Below are 27,509 nucleotides of genomic sequence, written 5' to 3' on the forward strand. Positions count from 1 at the left end.
TGCTATCCATGCTGGACACATTTCACAATTTTATAGACGACTGGACAAATATGTCGCAAGGAGATCCCAAGCTGGGATTGATCTGGACGCCCCCACACTGATAGTTCCACCGCTGTGACTGACTGGCGGGCTGATATGCTTAAGGACCCATGAATGATGGTCATCAGTTGGATTACAAGACTCAATGGTGGTGGTGGGGGGGGGGGGGGGGACTTGAGGACATTTGTTAACATTCCGTTGTTACCATAATTGTCTGATGTGTGATGGTTATTTGAATTAAAAACTTTAATAAAAATAATTGGAAAGAAACCCCCAAAACTTGCACTTTATTGGACATCCAGGACTCGACACGAGCTGTGTTTTGGTCCACAAAGGGCCTTCCTCAGGAGTCACTTGAATTGGATGTATATAATTGAAGCTATAATGGTGTTGGTATATTCAATATCTGAACCAAGGATAAATCCTTCTAAGAAAGCACCTCTGAACTCGCTTGGACTCAAGTTGAATATACTAGCACGTTTATAGCTTCAACTATATACATCCAATTCAAGCGAGTCCTGAGGAAGGCCCATTGTGGGCTGAAACACAGCTCGTGTCAAGTCCGTTCAATAAAGTGCAAATCTTTACATCAACTAATGCTAGAGACAGTCTGCAAAGGGCATATAAATTGTTTTTAGTCATAAACAAATATATGCCTCATAGAGCATAGTACAGCACACCAAAAATCGGGCAATTACAGCCTCTTAACGGAGACCCAGATTTATTATCATTGGCCACAAATATCAAAAATCCAGGATAAAGAAAAGAGTCACATAAAACACCACTAATTGGAGAAAAAGAAAAGACCGTTCCCCAAAAAAAGCCAAAATAAATGCAAACTGTACCAGACAATAGTTAAAAATCCAAAATATCAAAAACAGTCCCAAAACAACCCACGCACACTGGGATTCAAGAGTGGTTGCTACATGAAGTGAGAAGAAATATTGTTGAGTCCTGTTGGTTTGAGTGCTCTGTGGAAGCCATTGGATGGGGTGACAAGATAGAATACTTTTGCTTAGTGGAAACCTGGCTGATGGACATGGCCTGTCTTAAATTGGGCTACTCTCCCCAGTTTCCTTAACTATATGAGCAACTACCCAACCAAACGGGGCGGCAGGATTGCTGTTATTTATTCATCTTGTTTTTACTTAAGTAACTTAAATGCCTCTAAAGACCTCCTCTTTGAATCTATCCTTTCGTATTAACTTTCTTTCCCTGTACTCTCCTTCCCCTCATTCCCTTTCCTCCTTTCCTGAAGTTACTATTGAGGAAACTACACTTCTCCTTTCTTCCTCAAAATGTACCACCTGTTCTACTGATCCCATTCCCACCAACCTTCTTAATGCCATCTCTCCTGCCCTTATTCCTTTTATCTGTCACATTCTCAACCTCTCACTTTCCACTGCGACTGTCCCTGCTGCCTTTAAACATGCTGTGGTCACACCTCTCCTTAAGAAGCCTTCACTCGACCCTACTTGTCCCTCTAATTACTGACCCATCTCCCTCCTCCCTTTTCTCTCCAATTACTTGCGCATGCTGTCCACCACCGCTGCCTTGATTTTCTCTCCTCACATGCTATTCTTGACCCACTACAATCTGGTTTTCCCCCTCTCCACTCAACCAAAACTGCAGTTACTAAAGTCTCCAATGACCTATTACTGGCTAAATCCAGAGGTCTCTACTCCAACCTCATTCTTCTTGATCTTTCTGCTGCTTTTGACACTTTCGATCACAGCATACTCCTCGATACCCTGTCCTCACTTGGATTCCAGGGCTCTGTCCTTTCCTGGTTCTCTTCCTACCTCTCCCTCCGTACCTTCAGTGTTCACTCTGGTGGATCCTCTTCTACTTCTATCCCTCTGCCTGTCGGCGTACCTCAGGGTTCTGTTCTTGGTCCCCTCTTTTCTATCTACACTTCTTCCCTTGGTTCATTAATCTCATCCCATGGCTTTTCCTACCATCTCTATGCTGCTGACTCCCAAATCTACCTTTCTACCCCTGATATCTCACCTTCCATCCAGATCAAAGTTTCAGCATGCTTGTCTGACATTGCTGTCTGGATGTCTCAACGCCACCTGAAATTAAATATGACCAAAACCGAGCTTCTCATTTTCCCCCCTAAACCCACCTCCCCGCTCCCCCCGTTTTCTATTTCTGTTGATGGCTCTCTCATTCTCCCTGTCTCCTCAGCTCGAAACCTTGGAGTCATCTTTGACTCTTCTCTCTCCTTCTCTACTCATATCCAGCAGATCGCCAAGACCTGTCGTTTCTTTCTTTACAACATCCGTAAAATCCGCCCCTTTCTTTCTGAGCACTCTACCAAAACCCTCATCCACACCCTTGTCACCTCTCGTTTGGACTACTGCAAACTGCTTCTTGCTGGCCTCCCACTTGGTCACCTCTCCCCTCTCCAGTCGGTTCAAAACTCTTCTGCCCGTCTTGTCTTCCGTCAGGGACACTTCACTCATACTACCCCTCTCCTCAAGTCGCTTCCCTGGCTCCCTATCCATTTTCGCATCCTGTTCAAACTTCTTCAACTAACCTATAAATGTACTCACTCTGCTGCTCCCCAGTATCTCTCCACACTCGTCCTCCCCTACACCCCTTCCCATGCACTCCGTTCCATGGATAAATCCTTCTCATCTGTTCCGTTCTCCACTACTGCCAACTCCAGACTTTGCTCCTTCTGTCTCGCTGCACCCTACGCCTGGAATAGACTTCCTGAGCCCCTACGTCTTGCCCCATCCTTGACCATCTTTAAATCTAGATTGAAAGCCCACCTCTTTAACATTGCTTTTGACTTGTAACCACTCACCCCACCTACCCTCCTCTCCTCTTTCCTCTACACATTAATTAATTTGCTTGCTTTATTTTTGTCTATTAGATTGTAAGCTCTTTGAGCAGGGACTGTCTTTCTTCTATGTTTGTGCAGCGCTGGGCACGCTTTGTAGTGCTATAGAAATGCTAAATAGTAGTAGTAGTAGTATTCACTTTCTGTCTTGCCTCTGAGACAGAAGTAACCTTCTGGAGAAGTAAATCTTTATTCACCCAGTCAGAATTCCAGGCAAGAAAAACTCTGGCTACTAAATAAGTATTAGACATAATAAATGTTTATTCAAATTGTCAAAGAAGCCAATCAGTAATTATTGAAATAGAAGCAAATAAACTCCCAATACAGTATAATATGTAGCAAATAAAAACAGAGTTTTCCTGGAAAGCTGTCAATATGTCCACCTCCTACTGGACATACTGAAGCTCTCCATCCTCAGTTCTGTTTCCTCGTAAATACTTTTTCTTCCTTTCTTCATTATCTTAATTATAATTACCCTTCCTACCTAATGAATATGCATCTTTCCAGAATATTCTGTTTCCTGTTATGAATTATGTTCCATCAAATTCTCAATTTATTCTCTTATTATATTGGCAGTTAGGACCTGTCATGCATATAAGCATAAGTTTTCATTTGATATGAGTTGACCTATGTCCTTGGTATGCACAGTCATCAAACTAGCCCCCTCCACCCTCTTGCTTAGCCTAAAGTTTTACCCACACCCACTTACTTCTCCTTCTGATTGTTTATCTGGATACTGCACATGTCCTTAATCATAGGAGCCTCTGGCTCTTAGTTGCTGACCAGAAACTTATCACAAGTTAGCACAGGCCAAAATGTCAAACTACAAATTTCTACAGCTTTAGAAAGTAGTTACCAGAAAAAAATGCTGTCTTGCAATTCCAGAGCTGCTCCCAGCTCAAGAAAAGCAAAATAGCTTATATTAAAATAAAAACTAGAAATATGTATGGTTTGCACCTTTTCATGGCCTTTATGATATACACCTGCTTGACCTCTGCATACTCTATCACCCACCCCCCAAGTACAGTTGCCTCTCATCAGGCCATGCATGTAGCTGTCATACGATGTACCTTCTTTCAATTACGATGCATCTGATCAATTCAACCATTCCTTTTGCCAGATGCCCTAAACATTATTATTCACTCCTTCATTATATCGCAACTTGACTACTGTAATGCTTTATACATGGGCCTCACTCAAAGAGAGCTCAAATGATTACAGCTTATTCAAAACACTGCAATTAAACTCATTACCGGACCATATCACCCCACTCTTAAAACAGGCCCACTGGTTACCAATTGCTTCACGTATCACTTTCAAACTCCTTCTTTTGACCTACAAACTTTGGGAACATCAAGAGCCATCCTTTCTTTCAGCATATCTGATACTCTATTGCCCATCCCATCCCTTGTGCTCCTCACATTAGGACCTACTAACTATCCCACCATTTTCTATGATCCCCACTCTTGCTATGTCTCAGTCGCTTTTTTTTCTGTTCAAACCCTCCAGCTTTGGAAGCACCTGCCATTACGCTTAAAAACACTCCCTACACTCAATCAGTTTAAGGCGGACCTTAAGACATATGTTTACTCTCCCTCTCTTTTCCTAATATTGTACCTCTCCCCAGTCCCTCTTTGCCCGTCTTTTCTTTCTGCTGTGGCTACATGTTATTTCCTTTGCCGCCCTCTCTCACTTTATATGGCGCCTGCACACACTGTAGATTGGCGGGATAGAAAATCTCTAATAAACTTAAAACTTTACCATCCTTGATAAACAAGCATACAGATTTACAAACAATATCCAGGAACTCCACACCTTACCACCAAGATTCTCCTGTGATCAAGTAATGATACATCCCAAATTAGGCATTTGGCTTTCTTGCATGGAAAATCTGTCATATGTTTTCTGGATGGTTACAGGCTCACCAAGCTTCTTTTCAGCATGAATTGAGTGTGTCAACAGAAATGCCTCCATGATTCTCTTATAGTAATGTAAATGGCCCAGGATAAGATTACCTCTCTTTAGAATAATTGCTTATACTGAATATGATGATCTTCTTGCTACCTTATTTGTGGTATAGTCCAAATGTCTGATAGAGCTTAAAATAACTTGCAAATGTGTGCAAAAAAAAAGTGAAACAGTCAGAACTGCTCTCTGAGCAAGAGAAATAATCAGCCTTATTGCTAACACGACGGATAATTTCAAGGTTAATGTACTAAAGGGCCCTTTTACAAGCTGTGGTAAAAAGGGCCCTGTGGTAGCAGCCATTTTTGCTGTGCACTGAGACCCTTTTTACCTCGGTGGGTAAAAAGGCTGCAAAAGAATCAAGCCCTATTTTCCCCAGCGCAGGAAATGGCGTGCACTGGTGCTGGAACTGCCACTGGCACCTGTGTTGGGCGGCGGTAGCTCCAACTCAGTGCACAGTAAACCTACTTTGGGCTTACCACTGCTGTGTAAAAGGGCCCCTAATATTGCTAATGACCACCCAAATGCCACAAGTAAACAAAATTAATGTAGCAGTATAGTAAACTCAAAACTGAACTTATATGACAACTTAACTTTAAATAACCAAAACATTAAACAGGGCAAATGATGTGTAAAAAAAAAAAAAAAAAAAAAGAAAGAAAATTAGAAAACTTTTAAAATTGTAAAAGCAACCCATGTCTGGACTAAATTTCTGTCAGACTTTTTTTTTTTTTTTTTTAATTAGAAATGTTCAGAAGGATGAAGTATGTACAAATATTTCTTGTGTTTTATCAAGGTACCATTTTGAACAAGCACATTTAGTGGGAGTTTTCTTGCAAGTAAAAGCAGAAGTTCTATTAAACTCCAAAGAGGACTTTGAGGTCAGCCAATGTGAGTTTGGTGATGGCATTTCCTTTGCCTGACAGTACTTGTGTGGCCAATTCTTTCTTCTTCATCTGAAGTGCTGAAATCTTTTCTTCAACTGTCCCTTCACACACAAACCTAAAAAAAAAAAAAAAAATTCCCCAAAAGACCTGTATTAGTGTAATAAATAAAATAAAGTAAGTAAAAGTGAAAGTTCAGCAGTGCAAGGACCAATACCCTCTCCCCCTTTCCCCAAGGAATCGTTGCTGGCAATTTTTATTCCCTTGCACTAATATAAGGAAGTCAGAGAATACAAACATACAGTGGTGGAAATAAGTATTTGATCCCTTGCTGATTTTGTAAGTGTGCCCACTGACAAAGACATGAGCAGCCCATAATTGAAGGGTAGGTTATTGGTAACAGTGAGAGATAGCACATCACAAATTAAATCCGGAAAATCACATTGTGGAAAGTATATGAATTTATTTGCATTCTGCAGAGGGAAATAAGTATTTAATCCCTCTGGCAAACAAGACCTAATACTTGGTGGCAAAACCCTTGTTGGCAAGCACAGCGGTCAGACGTCTTCTGTAGTTGATGATGAGGTTTGCACACATGTCAGGAGGAATTTTGGTCCACTCCTCTTTGCAGATCATCTCTAAATCATTAAGAGTTCTGGGCTGTCGCTTGGCAACTCGCAGCTTCAGCTCCCTCCATAAGTTTTCAATGGGATTAAGGTCTGGTGACTGGCTAGGCCACTCCATGACCCTAATGTGCTTCTTCCTGAGCCACTCCTTTGTTGCCTTGGCTGTATGTTTTGGGTCATTGTCGTGCTGGAAGACCCAGCCACGACCCATTTTTAAGGCCCTGGCGGAGGGAAGGAGGTCGTCACTCAGAATTGTACGGTACATGGCCCCATCCATTCTCCCATTGATGCGGTGAAGTAGTCCTGTGCCCTTAGCAGAGAAACACCCCCAAAACATAACATTTCCACCTCCATGCTTGACAGTGGGGACGGTGTTCTTTGGGTCATAGGCAGCATTTCTCTTCCTCCAAACACGGCGAGTTGAGTTCATGCCAAAGAGCTCAATTTTTGTCTCATCTGACCACAGCACCTTCTCCCAATCACTCTCGGCATCATCCAGGTGTTCACTGGCAAACTTCAGACGGGCCGTCACATGTGCCTTCCGGAGCAGGGGGACCTTGCGGGCACTGCAGGATTGCAATCCGTTATGTCGTAATGTGTTACCAATGGTTTTCGTGGTGACAGTGGTCCCAGCTGCCTTGAGATCATTGACAAGTTCCCCCCTTGTAGTTGTAGGCTGATTTCTAACCTTCCTCATGATCAAGGATACCCCACGAGGTGAGATTTTGCGTGGAGCCCCAGATCTTTGTCGATTGACAGTCATTTTGTACTTCTTCCATTTTCTTACTATGGCACCAACAGTTGTCTCCTTCTCGCCCAGCGTCTTACTGATGGTTTTGTAGCCCATTCCAGCCTTGTGCAGGTGTATGATCTTGTCCCTGACATCCTTAGACAGCTCCTTGCTCTTGGCCATTTTGTAGAGGTTAGAGTCTGACTGATTCACTGAGTCTGTGGACAGGTGTCTTTCATACAGGTGACCATTGCCGACAGCTGTCTGTCATGCAGGTAACGAGTTGATTTGGAGCATCTACCTGGTCTGTAGGGGCCAGATCTCTTACTGGTTGGTGGGGGATCAAATACTTATTTCCCTCTGCAGAATGCAAATAAATTCATATACTTTCCACAATGTGATTTTCCGGATTTAATTTGTGATGTGCTATATCTCACTGTTACCAATAACCTACCCTTCAATTATGGGCTGCTCATGTCTTTGTCAGTGGGCAAACTTACAAAATCAGCAAGGGATCAAATACTTATTTCCACCACTGTATCATATGGAAAAGTTATAGAAAACCTTTTGTTTCTTATTGGATTTTTGAAGGATAAGCATAGGCCTAATCTTCCCAGAAAAGAAGTATTAAGTATTTGCTTAAGAAATGAAGTGAAGAATAAGAAGAATGCTTGCCATGTTCATAGGACAGCCACATAGGAAATCAAGAGGAAAAAGTTAAGGTAAGAATCCTATAGGTTATTGTATCTTAATTGCACAGCACATCTCAACTATTCAATTGCATTTTATCCCAAGAGCTGAGGATATAGATAGTACTGTAACTTCTTTAGGTGCTAATATGTGCCTAACACACACACACACACACACACACACACAAAAGAGGAGTACCATAGGATGCACTCAGAAATCTGCACATGCTAAAATTTTTAAATTCTTTTGAGGGGGCATGTCAGGGGTGGAGAATAGAATACAGTAATGTAGATGTGCTAACTGGTTTGCACACAAATATAGCAGGCGCCCTTACCACCTACAAAATAGGTGGCGGTAAACACTCCTGCAGTAATTTTGAAAATGGCTGCACACTAATGGCAATATTAGAACAAGGCCAGTTTTTACTGCTGCAGCAAAATTGGCTTTAGCGAGCAGCAAAGACCTGCATAAGGGCAAATTAAGGCCAATTTTTACAGCAGCTTAGTAAAAGGGCCTCTAAATTATGTAAAGTAAACATTTAGTAATGCCACTAGGCATGGAAAGTATACCACCTGCAAGTCTGTATAAACTTTTGGTTCCTAGGTACAAATTCAGACCCATTACTAGTTAAATTTTATGTTCTAGAAGGCTAAGTAACTATAGTAATCATAGAAGCCAACTTTTCAAAATGATTGGGGGTACTGAAATTTTTTCTTTTCTTTTTTACAGGTGGTGCATTTCCCTCTCCCCCCCTCCTCCTCTCCCCCTCCGAGTTCCAGGCCCCCCCCCTCCCTCTCCTCAGAGTGCCAGTCCAACCCCAGCCTGACCTCTTCTCCCACAACAGTCCTCCGCCCAGAATTTAAAACTCATGGGGGTTCCAGTGACGTCACGAGGCTAGATGCTGCCTGAATTTTGGCTCCCGCACTTTCCTACACCATTGAGCCAACATCCATGCTAATCCACCGTATAATTGCATTCTAAACATTTGGCAAGAGAGCGTGGTCACTGCTGCTGAATATGAGCAAAATATCGGGATCGCAGCAGCGAGAGGGGGAGCGGTGTTCCACCCGACAGTTGGCGAAGGGCCTAACCTGCCATGCGTCTCCAGAGTTACAGAGGTCCTCTGACTCGGATACTGCCTCTTCCCATATGGAACCATGAAGTGCAATTAAAAAAACAAAACAGAGCGCTACTCCCAAAGATTTAACAAAATGCCTAGAGGCGATCAGGGAAGAAATCAAGGCCTCTCGGTTGGAGATCCTTGAACATGTGGACGCCATTAGCTTGGACTTAAGGGAGCTGGGCGGACGCATTGAGAGTCTGGAAGAACGAGCGGAGGAGCAGGTTGAAACTACTGTGGCAATGGAAGCCCGCATATCCCAGATAGCCGAACAAACAGAGGAGTTACAATACAAATTAGACAACCTCGAGAATTGGGGTCATCGGCGTAACTTGCGGTTTCGCGGGGTACCAGAAAACGGAGGTGGAGAAGATGTACCAACCATCGTACGTACCCTGTGTGAGCAGATCTTGGGCGAAGCTCTTACTCCTGGTGAGATGCAGATGGAGCGAGCGCATCGGTCACTGGGCAAAGCAGTGGGAAATAGACCCAGAGACATAGTGGTGCACTTCGCGTCGTACCCTTTTCAAGGGACGAATTTGGCAACAAGACCAAAAACTAACCACGCTGGAATATAATGAGGCCCGGGTCTCTGTTTTCCAAGATCTCTCGATCTACACTTTGGCACAGAGAAGGGCTATGAAGCCTGTTTTAGAGATTTTGCAAAAGGAAAAAAATCGCCTACCGATGGAGCTTTCCCTTTGCGGTGTGCTTTGAGTTACGAGGCAAACAGCTCCGATTTCGCCGAGTCCTGGAAGCGTGGCGCGGCCTACACGAAGCGGGCCTAACTGCAACGGAGACCCCACCAATGGGATTGGCGCCAGTTACGCAAGCGAAAAGAAGTCCTCAAAGCGCGGGACCTGAACTGTAGTGCTTAATGATGATTTTTGCATAACTGTGCAGTGCTATCGTAGTGGGTCATGTAAAGCAATCTGTACGATGGATATTGCTCCAGTGGTAATTATTACTGAAGTGGTGGAGAGGTAATAGGTGAATTGGTAGTATGTGATATAAATATAAGGTGATGAAGGTGTGTGAGTGAGGTGGGGGGGGGGGGGGGGGAAATTGGGTGTTTAGTCGGGGTCAGTGGACTACTTTCTCCATATCCCATTCAGTGCCGGCTGGCATTGTCTGGTGGGTGGATGGAAGGGGGAGGGGCGGGGATGGGGGGAAGCAAGAGCTAGGTTGTACATTGAGTGGATGGATGTGGGGAGGGGAGAGGAAAGGGGGGTTAGGGGTGGGGGGTGGAAGGGACATGGGGAATGGGATAGGGCTAGTGGAGACATGACATGGGGAGGGGGGGGGGCAGTTTCGATCCTAGCAATCAGAGGTATCATCACTTGGATTACAGAACTTATGCTGAATGTTCTGGGACTGTGTTTATTATATGTTGAATGAGTATGGACTTGAAAGTATTATCATACAATGTTAAAGGTCTTAATATGCCTCAAAAACGGCAAAAGCTATATAAAGAGATACAACAGTTCAGACCACACGTGGTTCTTTTACAAGAGACACACCTTCGTCGTAGGTATAACAGGTTTCTCTCCTGCCCGGGTTACCCTGGGGTATATTGTGCTTCAGCAGAGGCCTCTAAAACTAGTGGTGTGGCTATTCTGATTCATTCCTCTGTGGGGGCGCAGGTAATGGAAATTAAGAGGGACCCGGGCGGACGCTTTATCTTTATACATGTCCAAATACAACAGGTGAACTTAACAAAAATATCTGTGTATGCTCCTAACTCTGGGCAAGTTGAGTTTTTTGCTAAGGTGAAGAATTCTCTGGCAGGGTTTGTAAAGGGCTCCTTAATATTGGGGGGGGGGGACTTCAACGCAGTTATGAATCCAGTTCAGGACCGATCAGGATCTCCTAGAAGTGAAGGGGGGAAGAAGGAGGCGCTTGCCCTAGAATCTTTGGTACACTCCCTGGGGACCCTGGACTTGTGGAGGTTGACACATATGGCGGACAAAGACTATACATTCCACTGACAGGTCCATGATTCATATTCACGAATAGACTACATAGTCGTGGATGTTGCATTGGTGGAGAGGGGGCCATCAGCGGGTCTGGGTAGTGCGACAATATCAGACCATGCTCCGGTATGGGTTACTTTACCAACCATACGGGCTGAAACCAAAGAAAGGAGATAAACTTTAAATACTAGCTTGCTGCACGAACCAGAGGTGGAGGAGAGCTACCGAAAAATGTTGCGAGAATACCTGGAGTTAAACATAGACTCGGGGCCACCCTTGCCTATCGTTTGGGATACCATGAAAGCGGTCTCTAGGGGCTACTTTTTGCAAATAGCTAGCAAGCTTGCTAGGGTGCACAGGTGTCATATAGCCAGCTGTTTGGAGCGCATACGCCAATTGGAGGGTCAGCATAGGATAGATCGGTCTCCTCAGAGTCTTCAACAGTTGAGTGGGGAGCGGATGAAGTTAGACTCTATTTATTCAGAACAACTAAGCTTGGTATGGGCCAGGCATAAAGTGGGAGCTTACGAGTTCTCCAATAAGGCAGGCCGGTTCCTTGCCACGAAGTTACGTAGACAGAAGGTAGACTGTACAGTGAAGCAAGTGCGAGACAAGATAGGTGCCATGTTATTTACCTCTGAGCAGATTCGTAATCGTTTTGTGGAATTTTATACAACATTATATGCTCAGGAGATTCACCCCTCTACGGACTATTGAGGACTATTTGGCAAATTGTGCGCTTTCACCCTTGGCTTGTAGGCATAGGAACTTGCTTGAAGAACCAGTTACTCCACTTGAGGTACAGGAGGCTATCAGAGGCCTACCTTCGGGCAAGTCTCCTGGGCTGGATGGGCTGCCTAATGAATTTTATAAGAAGTTTGCATCTGAACTAGCACCGTTGCTTGCTGACCTTTTTAATCAGGTGGAAGGTGGGGGCACTTTGCCTTCCTCCATGATGGAGGCCTGGATCGCGGTATTGCCCAAACCAGATAAAGACCCAGTGGATTGCGGTTCGTATCGGCCCATTTCGGTTTTGAATGCAGACGTCAAAATATTGGCCAAGGTGCTAGCTAATAGACTTGGACCTCTTATGCTAACACTTATTCACCCAGACCAAGTGGGATTTGTTGCCCATCGTAAGGCTATTGATAACATCAGGCGTACTTTGGACCTTATGTTCCTTGCGAAGAGAAGCCAAAAAACATTGTGCCTTCTTAGCTTGGATGCTGAAAAGGCCTTTGATAGAGTCCATTGGCCTTTTATGTATAAGGTCCTGGAGGCTATGGGGTTTGGAGACCAATTTCGGAGTTGGATCCGGGCACTCTACGCGGCCCGTAAGGCGTGTGTCAGAGTGAACGGGAGTAATTCTGCTTTGTTTACGTTGCACAGAGGGACACGACAGGGCTGCCCGCTCTCACCATTACTGTTTGCCATGGTCATGGAGCCATTTGCTGCATGAGTGCGGTCCAACCCACGCATTTCCGGAGCCCGAGTGGCGGATACCATTCACAAGATGGCCCTTTTTGCGGACGACATCCTGTTGTATATTACCCGCCCGGTGACAACCCTCCCTACTTTGTTGAACCTTATGGAGGAATACTCTGCAGTGTCGGGGTTTAAAGTCAATATGACAAAGTCAGAAGCTCTGAATGTTACGCTTCCGGCGGATGTAGTATCCTCTATGAAAGCACTGGCACCTTTTCGGTGGGCGTCTAAGCAAATCAAATATTTAGGGGTAAATTTAACATCCGACCTCTCGGAGCTATTTGTAGCTAATTATAAGGGGCTGGTTAGCAAGATAAAGTGGGACTTGGAAAAATGGGGGGACCACGAGTTTTCTTGGTTTGGGCGGATAGCAATAGTTAAGATGAACGTGTTGCCGCATCTGTTATATTTATTTCAAGCTCTGCCTGTGATGATGCCCAGGTGTTTTCTTGCTTCCTTACAGGACTCAGTCATGCGTTTCGTCTGGGCAGGCAGGCGTCCGCGATTAGCTCGTCAGCTACTTTACCAAGATAAGAAAGGGGGGGGGGTTGGGTGTCCCCAACCTCAATTGGTACTATAGGGCAACGCAGGGGAGGACGGCCATTGAATGGTACCAGGAGTATCCCGATAAACAATGGGTGCACCTGGAACAACACTCCTTGGGCTCCCTTATGTGGTTGCCTAGGAAGTTTTCGGAGTTGGGTGAGGGGGTGTGTCCGTCCATATGTGCCACTTTCCACTATTGGGACAGTTTATTTCCTCAGGGACACTGTGTACTAACCCGGATGTCGCCCATAGCTTTCAATCCATTGTTTATGCCAGGGACTGTAGTTGGGCCTTTCACGAGGTGGTACAGGGAGGGACTGCGGACCTGGGGTCAATTGGTAGAGAACGGCTCGCTGTTGTCGTTTCCAGCATTACAAACTAAATATTCTGTTAGGGAGGGGGACGCATTCGCTTACCAGCAACTTGCCCATTTCCTTAAAACAAAGGCGGTTAGTCAGGTATTAAAGCGGGAAAAATTGGACGTGGAGAAGATCTGTGTTAAATTTGTTTCCTCCAGGGGCCTGATAGGACACTTATATAAGAGCATTAATGCACAGGTCGCCTGCTACACCCTGCATAGGACAGGCTGGGAGCGGGAACTTGGAGTGACTCTGGGGGGACCTGAGTGGGAGAGAATAGCAAGAGTGGCGAAGGGTGTGTCTCTCCACGTGCCCCTCAAGGAGAATGCGGTGAAGGTACTGTTTCGGTGGTATCTTATACTGGACCGGCTCCAGCGCATCTTTCCGACCACTTCGGGCTTGTGTTGGAGAGGGTGTGGTCAAAGGGGGACTATGGGGCATGTGTGGTGGGGCTGTGTGAAGATTCGAGCATTTTGGAAATCAGTACATACTCGGCTGCAGAATTGGGTGGGGTGCGTGGTTCCCTGGACCCCCGAGTTTTTCTTGTTTTCTGCAAAGATGTCAGGTTTAAAATCACACCAGCAGGCTCTGTTGCGGCAGGCTGTGGGGGCTGCAAAAGTAGTAATCGCAGCACACTGGAAGCAGACTGGGGTTCCTCCAATTAAAAAGTGGCATAATAAACTGACATACATATGTGAGATGGCGTGGCTGTTGGCTGAAAGAAAACATCAGCTGAATAGATGGTACAGGGTCAAGTAGGAAGGTAATAGGGTAGTTAGGGAGGGTGGGTTGTTGGGGGGAGGGGGGTTAAGGAGTCCAACTGTTATGTTATGATAAAGCTAGCAAATACAAGCAAAACACATAAAAACTCTGAAGTTTAATACAGCTAATGTATAATGTAAATGGATGGTGTATTGAAGCGTGCTGGGTATTTGTTTTTCCTTTTTCTATTATTTGGATGTTAAAATCACAGCAGTTGTATACAGTACCCAACAAGCACGAAGCTGTATTGTTTTTGTTATCCTGTTTAATACAGACTTCATGTAAACAAAAAAAAAAAAAAGAATTTAAAACTCATCTTATCTCGGGGTCCCAGCGGCAGCAGTGAAAGGCAAGCAGGCTCAGCGCTTCAGCCTTCCCTTCTCTCTCAGCTCTGGTCCCGCCCTCATTTCCTGTTTCCATAAGGGTGGGACCAGAGCTGAGAGAGAAGGGAAGGCTGAAGCGCCGAGCCTGCTCGCCTTTCACTGCTGCTGCCGGGACCCCGAGGTAAGATGAGTTTTAAATTCTAGGCGGCATGCAGGAAGGCGAGGGCGGAGGACTGTTGAGGGAGAAGAGGGCTGGCTAGGAAGGGAACTTCCGATGGGTCAAAACATTGGGGGTGCTTGCGCACCCACAGAGTCAGCGCCTATGATAATAATATCAACTGCTTTACATAAAACACAACTGGGAGAAAGGATACATATTTTATTTAAAAATCACTTATAACCCACCGTATCATAAAGTTCATGGTGGCAAACAAGTTAACATACACAATTATCACGAAACGCCTAGAATCCATTGTGGGGGGGAGGGGGGGTAATCCTGTGGCCACCTAAAGAGTCTGTCCCAACACTGCTCAGGTCTGCTACCATCTGCGCACGTGCACTATACTGACATACCCTTCCCACCTGCCTGCTTGTTCCCTCTTGCCTCTGGGTGAATCTTCAACCCTCCTGCTTTTTGCTTGCTGCCACACTGGTGTGCAGATCGCCTCTCTTGTTGGTTGCTCACTCTTCTGCCGGGTGGGCTACACAAAGCTAACATCATAGCTATACAATCTACATAGGACTTTTAACATATTTACATAAAAGGTATGCTGCTTTCTGTCTTGAGAGTCCATAGATATTCAATTCAACTCAGATCTTGTATACCGCTAATATCCCCTGTTCAGGGTTCATTGCGATAGTTTGTATCATGTAGGCACCATTTGACCTTGTAAGGTCCTGCCCAGTTAGCTTGAAGTTTATTCTGACGTACTGGGACTAAAAACATGTACCTGCTGGCCCCCACAAAACTCTCTATTTCAGGCCTTACAATCATACCAGGGTCTTTTGCTTAGTCTGGGCTGCCTGCAAGTGATATCTTTAAAGCCCACAAGGTCTTCTAACTTCTGCCGCATATTGACTACATATTCAATTACAGGGGTGTCAGAGGTGTCAACTTTCCCCTCCCAATGTTCTCTTATTAGGTCAATGGGCCCTTTCACCCAACAGCCATAAAACAGCACGAATGGGGAGAACCTGGTAAAATCCTGGGGAACTCCTCTGTATGCAAACAGTAGGAAGGGCAAGTACTTTTCCCAGTCCTGTTTTCCAGACTCCACAAAAGTCTTTAACATATGCTTTAATGTCCCATTAAATCTCTCCACCAACCTATTAGTTTCAGGGTGATATGGGGTGGTACTGACAGATTTCACTCCACAATGTGTCCACAGATTCTGGATCAGCTCAGACATAAACTGTGTCCCTTGATCTGAGAGTATCTCTCATGAATATCCTACCCGGGAACATATTTCTAGTAGGGCAGTGGCAATTTTCTCTGCTTCTACTGAGTATAAGGCTACTGCTTCAGGATATCTGGTAGCAAAGTATACCACTGTCAATATATACTTTTTCCCAGTCTGGTTAGGCACAGCTAAAGGCCCCACTATATTCATAGCTATCCTCTCAAATGGCTTACTGATAATGGGCAAAGGTTTCATGGGGGCTCGGGGGTGATCTTGGGTCTTACCCACTCTCTGGCATGCATCACAAGTTCAACAATAGTTAGCTACAGCTGTTCCCTGTATGCTTTGGGCATTATAAGTTGTTTGCCTGCTGTCCAGGGCCCGTTAGGATCAATGGGATCAGTCACTCTATACAGCAAGCCCCCTTTCCATAGGATACGGTCTTCACTAGTCTCATTAGCTGGCTGACCAGCCCCCTCTGCCAAAGGGCTTCCAGGTGAGGGTCAGAGTGTTGTGCTTCCTGAAAAGAATGTCTCTGTTTTATATCAGTATCCATAGCTGGAACGGTCTCTGCTGGTGACTCTGTCAAACCAGAGTTAACAGTCTGATCAATAGGTGTGTCAGGCATGTCAGGCTATTCCATACTCACTGTCTCGGTCACCTCAGGAACTGGTTCTGCTGAAAGTACTGAAGCGCCTCCTCTTGACGCCTGGTCAGCTGGTTCCACCTTGGATGGCTCAGGATCTGGAACTGGAGAGGTGATCTCTGCTGCCTCCGTTTGTTGGGCCACCTATACCTGACTACGGGTCACCATAGCAGAAATGCTGACTCTGCTATCAAGGGTAATGTTCACTGGACCCATGTCCGTCCCACACATCATTGGTACTGGCATGTTTTTCATTATTCTTACTTCTCTGTATCCAAGTTTGGTACCCCAATCCAGGTATACTCAAGCAATGGGAACAGTCTCTCTGTAGCTAACACTACATCTGCAGTGCACCCTGGAAGAACAGCATCTTCCAACACTTGCTATTATGGTCGTAAAGTCATGCTAGAGCCAGTGTCCACGAGCCCAGCCAGCTGGGTCTGATTGACAGTTACTGGGGAGCTGTAGTGTCGTGGAAACCCATCTGCTTCCTTGCTTGATGAATGGCCAGTAATGTTTTGGGCTGTGGCTGCTGCATAGGTCTCCATAGGACTGGAACTACCCATGAAAGTAGCAAATTTCGGTGCAAGAGCTGGAATGCTGTTCAGTGCAGGCTTGGGATTATCTGGGCAATCCGCTTTGAAATGTCCTGTACACCCACACTGGTAACAAAGACGCTCGTGCCTAAAGTCTTTAGGATTTGGGGGAGCACTGGAGGGTTTGCTGACTGTGTCTGAGGTTGCAAGGATACTTGGCTTAGGGCCCTGGTTACCCTTAGATTCCGGCTGTTGTGGATACGGACGGCTTTTTCTTGGTCAACCAGAGACGGGTAGCCACAAAGATGTCAGCCAACTCTGCAGTATGGGGTTGATGATTTTGAACATGTTCCCTCACCTCTGGATGACGACGCTATAAAAACTGCTCCAGGACCATCAGGTTTTGACAGTCATTCAGGGTTTTAACCTCAGCTCTACTGAGCCACCGCTGGTATCTTAACTGGATCATCTTAACTGGATCACAAACTTGCTGTATCATCCGCCCCCTTTTGCAATGTCCAGCTCCCAGTTTGAGGAGGTGCACAGAGCTTTGTTGAACTGTTATGCCATTACCCCCGAGACCTATAGACTAGTCTTTGGAATGTTTCAAATTCCCTACCAGTGAGCTTGCCTCCCAAATAGTGCATCCAGTTCTCAGGAATCTCACTGAGGCGGCAAATATTTTCAAAGGCAGTTAGATAGTTAGATGTCCCCTCGGGTATCAAACTACACAAACAAGTTAGGCCTGATCCGGGCTTTGGATCCTACTTTTGGCCTTGGTGCAGGGGTTGGGCTGGAGCTTTGGATGCGAGCCATTTCCACCTCTAACTTCATTTTTTGCAGCTAGAATTCCTGCTCCTCTTGCCGCTGTTGCTCTTCCCGTTCCTCTTGTCGCTGTTGGTCTAGCCGCTGTCGCTCTACCATATAGATCTGCTGGATTTCAGCTGGCGTGGCATCCGGCTCCCTCAACTCATGGGCCTGTCCACAAGCAGTCTAATCTCCCCCAGGAGAACTCTGCACAGGCAGGTCCTGCAGCTCCTCCTCACTGAGGTCATCCAGTTGCTCTTCTGTTAGGACAGGCATATCTAGTGTCTGACGGCTGCTGTCAGTCGCCTGCTGCTAATCTCCTAACACTACCAAAAAATGAATGTTGAAGGGACCCTGCTACTGCTGAACTCATTCACTGTGTTGTGTCTGGAGGTTGCAGATAAAAACTCTGAACCACTCAATGGATGGTGACCCTCACTCCACACACTGAGCCTGACAATCCCTCCATGCTGCCACCAAAAAAAGAAGACAAATTACGTCACCAAATACCTAGAACCCACCAGAGGGTGTTAACCCTGTGACCATCTAAAGGCCCGCTACCATCTGCAAACGTGCTCTACACTGGCATACCCTTCCACCCGCTTGCTGAGTCCCACTTGCCTCTGGGCTAGTCTCCTACCCGTAAGTTATTTTCCTGGTGGTTTATAAGGACACTGGGGCCACATTCGCAGGGATTTCATAGTTCCCAGGAAAGCACCCACAGACCAAGCACACAAACACCCGGATTCTTAGTCAGTCCAGAACAAACAGAGATAATAAATGAATTGATTTATTATCATGGAAAAATAGAACAGTGGATGGTGAACAAAAAAAGGTGTAACCAGCAACAATACCACCTCATTTGGGTTCCAGGGCTCTGTCCTCTCCTGGTTCTCCTCCTATCTCTCCCACCGCACCTTCAAAGTTCACTCTCATGGATCTTCCTCCACCCCCATCTCCTTATCTGTTGGTGTTCCCCAGGGATCTGTCCTTGGACCCCTTCTCTTCTCAATCTACACCTCTTCCCTGGGCTCCCTGATCTCATCTCATGGTTTCCAGTATCTTCTGTATGCTGATGACACCCAACTGTATCTCCACACCAGACATCACCGCGGAGACCCAGGCAAAGGTATCAGCCTGCTTATCCGACATTGCTGCCTGGATGTCCAACCGCCACCTGAAACTGAACATGTCCAAGACCGAGCTTATCGTCTTTCCACCAAAACCCACTTCTCCTCTTCCTCCACTTTCTATCTCAGTTGATAACACCCTCATCCTCCCCGTCTCATCTGCCCGCAACCTTGGAGTCATCTTTGACTCCTCTCTCTCCTTCTCTGCGCATATCCAGCAGATGGCCAAGACCTGTCACTTCTTCCTCTTTAACATCAGCAAAATTCGCCCTTTCCTCTCTGAACACACCACCCGAACTCTCGTCCACGCTCTCATTACCTCTCGCCTGGACTACTGCAACTTACTCCTCACCGGCCTCCCACTTAGCCATCTATCCCCCCTTCAATCTGTTCAGAACTCTGCTGCACGTCTCATATTCCGCCAGAACCGATATACTCATATCACCCCTCTCCTCAGGTCACTTCACTGGCTTCCGATCAGATACCGCATTCAATTCAAGCTTCTCCTTCTTACCTACAAATGCACTCAGTCTGCTGCCCCTCACTATCTTTCTACCCTCATCTCCCCTTACGTTCCCGCCCGTAACCTCCGTTCACAGGATAAATCCCTCCTCTCAGAACCCTTCTCCACCACCGCCAACTCCAGGCTCCGCTCATTCTGCCTCGCCTCACCCTATGCTTGGAACAACCTTCCTGAGCCCTTACGCCAACTCCCTGCCCGTCTTCAAATCTTTGCTTAAAGCCCACCTCTTCAATGCTGCGTTCGGCACCTAACCCTTACCGTTCAGTGAATCCAGACTGCCCCAATTTGACTGCCCCTATCGGACCGACCGTTCACTTGTCTATTAGATTGTAAGCTCTTTGGGCAGGGACTGTCTCTCTTTGTTAAATTGTACAGCGCTGTGTAACCCTAGTAGCGCTCTAGAAATGTTAAGTAGTAGTAGTAGTAGGAATCAATATTAAACTAACTAAAACACTTATTCGCTACCTGAGTAGTACCTGGGGAGTTCAGGAAAATTAACTGTTCACAGGTTTTGAACAGGATCTCGGTATAGAGGTCTTTACCTTCCACACTCCCACTCTGAGACTAAAGATTTCCAGCAGATTCAATCAGAGCCCAGAACACAAACACTGAGGGGCTTCTGACCAACAGCAGTGCAGATTACTTCTCAGCTTAGGCGGGGAAAAAAAACCCTGTCACTTCTGTAACAACTTTACAAACAAAGGTCAGGCACCATCTGCTGGCTAAACAAGGGACATGTACATCATAAAAAATATTTAAAATTTATAAGCAGGAATATTCCCTGTTTTGCCACAACAATAATATACAAAAAACTACAATCATCATAAAATCACCATGAACAAGACAAGACAAAGACTTATTAGGGAGAACAGACTACTCTCTCTCTCTTCCACCTGGGGCTGCCACTCTAAATGCTCAGGAGAAAAGGAATGTCTTAAGCTTTGTCCTAAACCTATTTTCCATGCCATACAACCAAAGGTCAGTAGATAGTTTATTCCAGACACTCGGACTTGCAATAGAAAGTGCCTGCTCTCTTGTTTTTACAAAATGGGTCTGGCTCGCTGACTTGTATACGTAAGTTTACAAAATTATTTGGAGATAGTAGAGAATTAGGTATTAATACATCAATTAAAGCTGAATATGGATAAAACAAAGTGTTTACTAGTACATCCCTGCTCAAGTCCCTATGTATCAAATTCTGATTATTAAGGGAGTAACTTTTCCCACTGGAAACTTCTATAAAATTCTGGGAACAGAGGACAACCTAAACCGAACCTGGTCACTCAGTTTCAGCTGACACCGAAACCAAGTTGCACCCCCCCCCCCCTCCACGGAACAAAAGCAGTCTCTCCCTCCTGGACCCCCACCATACCCCCTACCCTGGCCCACCTTAGAAGCACTAGTAGAGCCAGCATGGATAGGCAATCACTCCTACCAACGCCAGCTCTAATCCCAAAATGTATAATAATGTCTTCCACCACGAAGGCGGGAGGCTTGGATTCTTATAGCCACCCCCCCCCCCCCTCCCACAATGAGATTAAATCCTTTTTAGAGAATTACCAATTTAAGTTAGTTGTTCAAGTTTTGATTTTATCTCAATTAGATTATTGTAACATGTTATATGTAGGCAGTTCAGAGAAACTGATCCAGGCATTACAGAATATAGCATGGAGCTTGCTGTACTCAGCAAGAAAATTTGATAAGCTGATGCCTTCATTTTTATATCACACTGGCTTCTGAATCAGGCTTGGATCATTTTTAAGACTGGTACTATGGTTTTTAAAATTATACGTGGTCAGGCACCTCAATATTTGGTTAATTATCAGTTCCAGTTGGTAATGCTATTATTCATCTTAGGTAACAATTGAAACTACAATTCCAGACTTCAAAGGGTATAAGATATATACAAAATTATATGTTAAATTTTACGTACCAATCAGCTAACATGTAGAATAGCCTACCTATGGAAAGCCGATGAAGCTCCTTATAAAGAGAAGAAACAGATAGGCCGCCTTCCCTGAACTCAGGGCATGGCCATTAATAAGGAAAATAGAAAAATCAGACATTTTACCCCAGAGATAAAAATGGCCTTAGTGTGCGGGACTAACCCACATAAGGCCATCTTTTACCGCTGTATGGTAATAGGGCCCCTAATTACATGAGGTTTCAGAAATATTTGAAAACCTTTATATTTCAATCTTATAAATCTATTAAAAAGTAGGTTTGGCTTTTTTTTGTACATCCTAGGTATGCTTACCTTTATTTTAGTTTTGTAACCCGTGGGATATACAAATAGTATTGATATTGATAATTAAGTGCCATCGGCCTATAGGTCTTTAAAATACTGTTAAAATACAGGGGGACTTCAAACAAGGTTTATCAAAACTAATATTTTAAATTGGGCCTCCATTCCATTAATATGGAATAAAAATGAATGTATTTTGATACCTAGAGTACCAAGAGCACTGACCTGTGGATCACAACATCCTTGAGTTGTCCTACTCGATAGATACGATCGCAGGCTTGATCCTCTAATGCAGGATTCCTGTTAGGAAGAAAAGCCCTGTATATTACATTTTTAGCGATTCATCTCAAATGTCTATAAAATATCCTCAATAAGGCCTTAACTAATAACAAATTCTTCAAGTGCACTGCCACTGGTACGGGGTGGGGTCTTCTTCAAACTAGCCATTTGACACAACACGCTGCAGAGCCCTTATGCAGAAAAGAGCAAATCTTAGATTAAATGTGAACCCTATGTTTATCTAAAAGTCATAAAGGTGACTTGCAGGCTCATTTTCGAAAGAGAAGGGCGCTCATCTTTCGACACAAATCGCTTCTCACAGGGTCGTCCAAATCAGTATAATCGAAAGCCGATTTTGGACGTCCCCAACTGCTTTCCGTCGCAGGGATGGCCAAAGTTCAAGAGGGTGTATCGGAGGCGTAGGGACGGCGGGACTTGTGCGTGCCTACCACATGGATGTCCGTGAACCATAATGGAAAAAAAAGGGCATCCCTGACGAGCACTTGGACGACTTTACCTGGTCCTGTTTTTCTTACGGCCAAGGCACAAAAAGGTGGCTGAAATGACCAGATGACCACCGGAGAGAATCGGGGATGACCTCCCCTTACTCCCCCAGTGATCACTAACCCCCTCCCACCCTAAAAAACATCTTTAAAAAAATGTTGTGCCAGCCTCTATGCCAGCCTCAGTCCATCACAGCAGTATGCAGGTCCCTGGAGCAGTTTTAGTGGATGCAGTGCACTTCAGGCAGGTGGACTCATGCCCATCCCCCTCCCTACCTGTTACATTTGTGGAGGAAACAACGAGCCCTCCAAATCCCACCAGAAACCCACTGTACCCACATCTAGGTGCCCCCCTTCACCCCATAAGGTCTATGGTAGTGGTGTACAGTTATGGGTAGTGGGTTTTAGGGGGGTTTGGGGGGCTCAGTAGACAAGGTAAGGGAGCTATGTTCCTGGGAGCATTTTATGAAGTCCACTGCAGTGCCTCCTAGGGTGCCCGGTCGGTGTCCTGGCATGTCAGGGGAACCAGTGCACTAGAAATGCTGGCTCCTCCCACGACCAAAGGGCTTGCAGCATTTGGTCATTTCTGAGATGGGCGTTCTTGGTTTCCATTATCGCCGAAAATCAGAAACGACCAAGTCTATGGACAACCATCTCTAAGGACGACCTAAATTTCAAGATTTGGGCGTCCCGGACCGTATTATTGAAACAAAAGGTGGACGTTCATTTTGTTTTGATAATACTGGTTTCCCTTCCCCTCCACCGGGACGTTTTGTGAGGACGTCCTCAACAAAACTTGTGCGTCCCTTTTGATTATGCCCCTCTCGGTTTAATTTGATCAAGCTAATTCAAGCATTCATCACAAGTACAACTGATTATTGTAATTCTTTGAATCAGGGTTTGACTTTAACTAGCCAGAAGAGGCTTCAGCTTGTACCAAACTCTGCTGCATAGCTAGTAGTCGGCGAGAAGAGAACTAATCATATAACGCCGATCTTAAAGGATTTGCATTGGCTACCTGTTTCTGCTAGACTTGTTTTTAAGACTTTGTGCCTGGTCTTTAAGGCTCTTTTTTTGCAATCTCCAAAATATCTTTCAGAAATTTTGGTTCAACGGGATCATCAGCAATTTTTTTCTTCGCTTTTCACAGCAAAGTTTATTGCAACTTCCTTCATTTTCAAGTGATCAAACTAACTTCTACCAGAAAAAAAGCCTTCAGTTATTTGGGACCTCTGTTATGGAACTCACTTCCTGCTAATGTTAGCAGTATGCCTACTTATCTAGGTTTTCGTAAAGTACTGAAAACCTGGCTGTTTGATACTAATTTTATTTAAGTGTTTGTAATATTTTAGCTTTATTGTTCTATTTTATATATTTAAATTTAACGATCTAAAACTTGTGTGTTGAGCGGTTTATCAAGTCAATAAATCAATCCAATCAAGGCATGATTCATTTACTGTAGCTTATTCCTGTGCCACAACTCACTACATAAATTTTAGAAAAGTGTTCTTCAATTTGGCAGCCATGTTCTGCAAAGCTTGCAATCAAGATACAAGTCTGCTAGACATCCCTTGATAGAGGATTTCCTGGACTAATAACTTGAGATGCCTAATAATAAATACCACTATATTTGTCTAATACATCACAGTTTTAAAAGTAGGTTGGTACGCTTTCTTACAAGGAAAATTAACACACATAGTTTAGTGTTTTTAACTAAGGTGTTCTCTTGCTTACTAAAACCAGAAGGATATGTGGGAATAACGTAGCATTGTTTTTTACCCATCACAATTTTTTTTTTCAGGATTAACCCATTAGTGCCCAATGTTCCCATAATAAGCCATATGGGAACAAGTTGATTTGTTCCCAAATGGGAACGTTGGGCACTAATGGGTTAAGGGCCCTCTTTACTAAGCCACACTAACACCTATCGGTGTCTCCAGTGTTAGCATGCGCTAAAAACGTTAGCTCACCTTAGTAAACAGGGCCCTAAGTTTCAAACAATGGAAAGTCATCCAAATGATTACTTGATGAAAACAGCTATCCAAACTCGTACGTAGAGCTTAGTGTGTATGTACACACCACCTTTAAGAAAGAACATTTTAAGGGGTTTGTGACCTGGAGAACCAGAGTTGATTAGTACTATCTTTAATGCCATGCTGATATTAACTGGAGTAATCAATGTTATCAGGATCAGGAGGAACAGAGCACAAGGAAAGGTAGGATGTGTGTGTCATTACCAGTGCATATCCAATAAAAAGAGGTGGTTTCCGCCAATCAAGTTTAAGCCAACACCGCCTGCACAAAGAGATACCAACATCACCTGGAACAACCAAAGGGGGGGAAAAATCTATATTATTGAAATTAAAAATAAAAGCCAACAATCCAATTAACAGGATCTAAAAATCTTACACCAGGCTGAGTTAAAAAAAAAAAAATAAATGAATAGGCTCTTGTCCTAGAGAAAAACTGACATTCCAAATCAAATGAATTGTTACTGCACTCAAAAATATACAGCACAGCATGACTGATCTGAGCTCATTACAGCAAGCACCTCTGTGTAAGAACAGGTAACAATCAAACCTCAGTTGCACATTTATTTAGCTAGACTTATGACTTGTTCAATGAAGCTCCAAAATGAAGAGCAATTAAAATACTGATAAATTCAACACTAAAGGGCTCTTTTAGTAAGTTGTGTTAAGGAGCTAATGAGGGGTTTACTGTACAGTAGACAGTAGCACAGACCCGCACTGTCCACTGCGTTAAAAAAAAAAAGCCAGTGCAATAAAACTCCTACATTAGCTGGCTAATGTGGGAGTGGGCAAGATCTGGGCGTGATAAGGATTGGTGGAGGTGTGACCGACCGTGACAGTTAGCATATGGGTCAGTACCACGCAATGTCATGACTTCCAATAGTAAAGCTGAACTTGCCACTGCCTCAAGAGATGGTGGTGAGCGCAGCTGTGCAACTGGCAATTTGGTAGCACAGTGTGCTGGTGGTGGTGTAGCAGTGCATTCCCCGATTCCCCCACCCCCAATCACGCACTTGAAACCCCCTCCACATCAACTTGACCCCCCAGTCAGGCAATCTGCATCTCCCTAACATCAACCTAACTCCTGATCAAGCACCCTGCACCTTCATGAAACCCTTCCCCACAATCCCCCCTAGAGCATCCAGGGGTCAGCATTGGTGGGTAGTGGGTCCTGGGCAGCAGCAAGCCCCTTTGCTGCTACCCATGCCAGCACCTGATTCCAAAATGGCAAAAGTGACCCCTAGCAGTAGTCTCGTAGCAATATCACTAGGGCTTACTGGCACCATTTTGAAAACAAGCCCCAATCTAGGCAACAGCAAAGGAGATCACTGCCACCTAGGACCACTGCCCACCAAAGCTGACCTAGTAAGTCCCATGTGGGGGGGAGGGGGGGGGAATCAGGAAGGAGTGATTTTTGGAGGGGTAGGGTCTTGTGAATGGGGCCAGGTTGATGTTGGGAGGACATGCAGAGGGTGGGGGTGGGGTCCACTGGCTATCAGGACAAATGTGAGGGCTTGGGCACCACACACAAATTAATTATTTTTTAGTGGGGCACACACGGGATTCTCACTTACTACACATAAACTTTTGTGTTAAACATGTCGTAAGCATGCATTTTACCACACTTTGGTAAAATGGCCCCTAAGCATAAAACAATATGCACATTGGGTCTGATATGGTAAAATTATGTATCATACCTGATAATTTTCTTTCCATTAATCATAGCTGATCAATCCATAGACTGGTGGGTTGTGTCCATCTACCAGCAGGTGGAGATAGAGAGCAAAGCTTTTGCCTCCCTATATGTGGTCATGTGCTGCCGGAAACTCCTCAGTATGTCGATATCAAAGCTCCATCCGCAGGACTCAGCACTTAGAGAATTACACCCACAAAGGGACACTCTGCCCAGCTCACCACCGCCGAAACGGGGGAGGGGAATTAACCCAGCTCATCCCCACACAAGTGGGGGAGGGGAATCCATCAAGCTCATCCCCGCGGAGCGGGGGAGGGACACCACCCCGCCGATGAGGGGGGATCTGGCTTATCCTGCAACCGCAACCGCGGGAGGAGCTGACTGACCCTAACACCGCCGAAGCGGGAGGGGTACAAAGCTGCCCTACAGCCGCACGAAGCGGGAGGGAGCGCCGGCAGAATTTATGCCTCAATCCAGCCCCGTAAAACGGAGGGGAGAGGAATGCAGCAGCTCACTGTAACACAAACTCGTCTCAACTCTTGAAGAATCCAATTGAAAAAACTTGAACACGAAGTCCTCCTGAACAGGAACTGAAGACTAAACTTGAACCTGAAATGCAACCAGAATATAAACAGTACAGATATCTGGGAGGGGCTATGGATTGATCAGCTATGATTAATGGAAAGAAAATTATCAGGTATGATACATAATTTTACCTTCCATATCATCATGCTGATCAATCCATAGACTGGTGGGATGTACCGAAGCAGTACTCACCCAGGGCGGGACATAGAAATCCCTGACCGCAATACTGAAGCTCCAAACCGGGCCTCCGCCCGAGCAGCCACAGTCAAGCGGTAATGCCTGGAGAATGTATGGGCCGATGCCCAAGTTGCCGCCTTGCAAATCTTTTCCAAGGAGACGGACCCGGCCTCTGCCATCGAGGCCGCCTGAGCTCTAGTGGAGTGAGCCTTCAGCTGGATAGGCGGCACCTTCCCCGCGGCCACATAAGCCGCTGCAATGGCTTCCTTGACCCATCTTGCCACTGTAGGCTTAGCAGCCTGCAGACCCTTACGAGGACCTGCAAACAGGACAAACAGATGATCCGATTTCCGGAAATCATTGGTCACTTCCAAGTATCTGATGATGACTCGTCTCACATCCAGATATTTGAGAGCAGAGTATTCCTCTGGGTAGTCCTCCCTACGAAAGGAAGGGAGACAGAGCTGCTGATTCACATGGAAGCGAGAAACAATCTTGGGCAGGAAGGAAGGCACTGTGCGAATAGTCACTCCTGCCTCAGTGAACTGCAGAAAAGGCTCTTGACATGAGAGCGCCTGGAGCTCGGAAACTCTTCTGGCTGA

General features: G+C 45.3%; 1 protein-coding gene across 1 annotated transcript in view; it reads right to left on the reverse strand.

Annotated features, from left to right (window-relative positions):
• Positions 1 to 5,618: 5,618 nt before the first annotated feature.
• Positions 5,619 to 27,509, reverse strand: part of TTF2 (transcription termination factor 2) — a 101,441-nt gene continuing 79,550 nt past the window's right edge. The window contains exons 22-24 of the mRNA XM_030205036.1: positions 24,660 to 24,742; positions 21,866 to 21,940; positions 5,619 to 5,857 (exon numbers count right to left, since the gene is read on the reverse strand). Of these exons, the coding sequence (XP_030060896.1) occupies positions 5,713 to 5,857; positions 21,866 to 21,940; positions 24,660 to 24,742 (303 nt within the window). The 3' untranslated portion in view covers positions 5,619 to 5,712. The remainder of the gene's footprint in view (positions 5,858 to 21,865; positions 21,941 to 24,659; positions 24,743 to 27,509) is intronic.

This window comes from Microcaecilia unicolor, chromosome 5, assembly GCF_901765095.1.
Source record: "Microcaecilia unicolor chromosome 5, aMicUni1.1, whole genome shotgun sequence".
NCBI classification, from domain to species: domain Eukaryota; kingdom Metazoa; phylum Chordata; class Amphibia; order Gymnophiona; family Siphonopidae; genus Microcaecilia; species Microcaecilia unicolor.